This window comes from Lagopus leucura, unplaced genomic scaffold (assembly GCF_019238085.1).
Source record: "Lagopus leucura isolate 7727_CA_CO unplaced genomic scaffold, USGS_WTPT01 34894-0_obj-0_obj, whole genome shotgun sequence".
NCBI classification, from domain to species: Eukaryota; Metazoa; Chordata; class Aves; order Galliformes; family Phasianidae; genus Lagopus; species Lagopus leucura.
Genome location: NW_024965067.1, coordinates 2,848 through 5,392, shown reverse-complemented (window position 1 = coordinate 5,392; position 2,545 = coordinate 2,848). Strand labels below are relative to the sequence as shown.

The following is a 2,545-nucleotide window of genomic DNA, read 5'->3' as shown; positions in this document are numbered from 1 at the left end:
GCGTGGTTCTGATGCGTGGTTCTCACCTGGGGGTGAAACGGGCAGCGTGGGGTAGAGGCTCCCAGGGACGTGGGGGGGTTCGGGGAGCTGCTGGGGGGGGCCGCGGCGGGCGGAAGGGTTCGGTGGGGGGGCACGGCGCCCGCTTGGCCCCATGAGGTGCCTCCATCTGCACACAGTCATGGACAAACTCCTCCTTCACCAGGCGGGCGGGGGGCACTGGGCGGGGGGGACACCGGAGACCATTGGGGGGCACGGGGACCCCCCTGGGGCCCCCGGGGGGCGCACGGGGGGGGGGGCCGTTGGCTCCGATACGCTCCGGCGCCCGGGTCTCACCTGCGGTAGGGATGCTCAGACCTGGTGAGATGAGATGGGGGCGTTATTGGATTTGGGGGGGGGGGTGTAAGGGGGGGGGGGGGGGCGGGGGGGGGCCGGAGGTGGGCCGGCTCACCGATGGCCGGGGCCACCACGCGCTCGTAGTGGTAAGGGTTGACGCAGACGCTGTCGTATTTGAGGTCGAAGGCGAATTGGCAAAACTTGGAGTGTTTCAATTCGTTTTTGTGCAGGTCGGGCCAACGCCAGAGCCGGGCGTAGATGACGTGGGGGAAGCCCTTCCTGCCGGCCACCTAAAGGAGGGGGGGGGGGGGGGCCACAAACACACACAGAACATGGAGTGATAGCATGGGGACGCGGCGTCACGCTGTGCCAACGCTCCATCCAGCCCCACCGATGGTGCTGCCAACACAGGCGTAGGGTGCTGGACCCCCCCTCCATCCCCCTCCGTCCCCGTCCCCCCCCCCAGCATCCATGCAGTTCAAGGCTGGCGCCAGGCTGGGACCCCGGGGGGCTCCCCCTGCGCCTCCCCGGAGCCGCGTTCGCTGCAGACATAACAACTCCCCCCCCCTCACAGCCCCCCTTCACAGCCCCCCCTTTGGCTGCAGGCTGCCAGACAGTGACTCATCCAACAAGGGGGGCTGCGCTGCCGGCGTGGGGGCTTTGCAACGCAGACCCCCGCGCCGTGATGCCGAGCGCTGCCTGCTCCTGTGCCCCCCTCCCCAAGTCACGGTTGGGGGCTGTGAGTGCAGACACTGAAGTCGGAGCAGCGTTGGGCTCGGAGCCGCAGGCTGGAGGCAGTCTGAGCGCCCCACCGATGCGGGGGGGCTTCTGTGGGTCTCCCCTTGCCCCCATGATGTGGGATCGCCCAGCTTGAGGAGGGCTCTGGGGGTCTTGGGGGGGGACGGGGACGGGGGGCTACGGGTCTCCTCGTCTTGGGGATGGCTTGCTTTGAGTCCCCCAAAAGTTGGGGACTTTTACGGGGTTATGAAATACTAAGAGGTCCATCCAGACCGGGGGATGGTTTCTATGGGGAGGGGGATGGGGAGGAGGGGGGGGTGAGGGGACGGCAGGGCAGCCAAAGCTCTGGCAGGGCTGCGGTGCCCTGGGGGGTTTTATGGGGCACGGCAGGGCTCAGCCTCCTCAACCGCTCCGGGGATGCTTCAAAGGGCACAAGGGCGCCCAAATCCCCCCCCAAAGCCCAAGGAGGTGAGCGGGGGTCTGGGGGGGTCACCCGGGTCTCCTCGGCTCCTCGAGGGGGCGTGCAGGGATTGGGGGGAGGGAAATGGGGGGGGGGAGAGGGGGGGTTTACCTGGAGCCTCCCGTCCAAGGTGCGCTGGATGGTGACGCACTTGCTGGGGTGGGCGCCGTTGGTGGTGATGGCAGCGATGAGCGAATCGAGCTCGTCCTTCTTCTCCTTCAGCTTCTTGACCAGGCTTTCGATGGCCCTCTTGGCGAAGCTCTCGTTCTCCCCGCCCTGCCGGTGGCACATCAGGCTGTGCACGATGCTCAGACAGGCGTCGCTGCTGCTGGGCGCGCCCAGGGACATGGCGCTGCTCCCCTGCAAGGCACGGCACGGCACGGCCCTGCCCGTCACCCCGCTGCAGGGGACCCTCCGGCCCCCCTCCCCACGCCTGCAAGGCTGCAGCCGCGACGCCGGGCTGAGCTCAGCATCGTGCACGGAGCGGCTGCTCGTGCACAGGGTCCGGAAGCGGCCGGAGGGGGACGTGGACCCCGTTTGGCACCGGCGACGCGACGGCCACCTGGGACGGCAAAACGGCGAGGACGTGGGACAGAGCCATGCGTCACCTCGAAGCAGCCCGGCCGCGTGGCTCCCGCGATCCGTGCCCAGGACGGGAAGAGAAGATGAACGGGGTGACGGCGACGAAACGCGGGACGTTCGGGGCATCCCCAGCCTGACGGCAGCGCAGCCCAAAGGTGGGCGCAGGGTTGCGCCGGGGGGGGGGGGCTGCTGATGGGAGCTTTCACCCCGGGGTGCCGGCCGCGCTGGTTGCTGCTCAGCCCCGTCTCCAGCTCGTGGCCCAGACTAAACAGAGCCCGGGCTGCTGGCGCCGCTCTTTAACCCCTCGCTGCCTGCTGTCGGCGCGCTCACGCCAAGAGCCGCGCGCACGTTGCGTCTGCGGAGCCCCCCAGCATCTTTCCTCCCTCATCCTCCTCCCCCTTCTGCCCCGGGGGGTGGCTGTGAGCGCTTTGG

The 2,545-nt window shown here is 69.2% G+C and overlaps 1 protein-coding gene across 1 annotated transcript; it reads right to left on the bottom strand.

The window, feature by feature from the left end:
- Nucleotides 1-26: 26 nt before the first annotated feature.
- LOC122191960 (mothers against decapentaplegic homolog 4-like) lies at nt 27-2,132 on the bottom strand (the record flags this gene model as incomplete). The annotated part of the gene is given in 6 exon segments (XM_042892377.1): nt 27-90; nt 92-216; nt 334-354; nt 449-623; nt 1,643-2,101; nt 2,103-2,132. Coding segments are annotated over 6 exon segments (874 nt in total), but the record flags the coding sequence as incomplete, so codon positions are not given.
- Between the last annotated feature and the right edge of the window lie 413 nt (nt 2,133-2,545).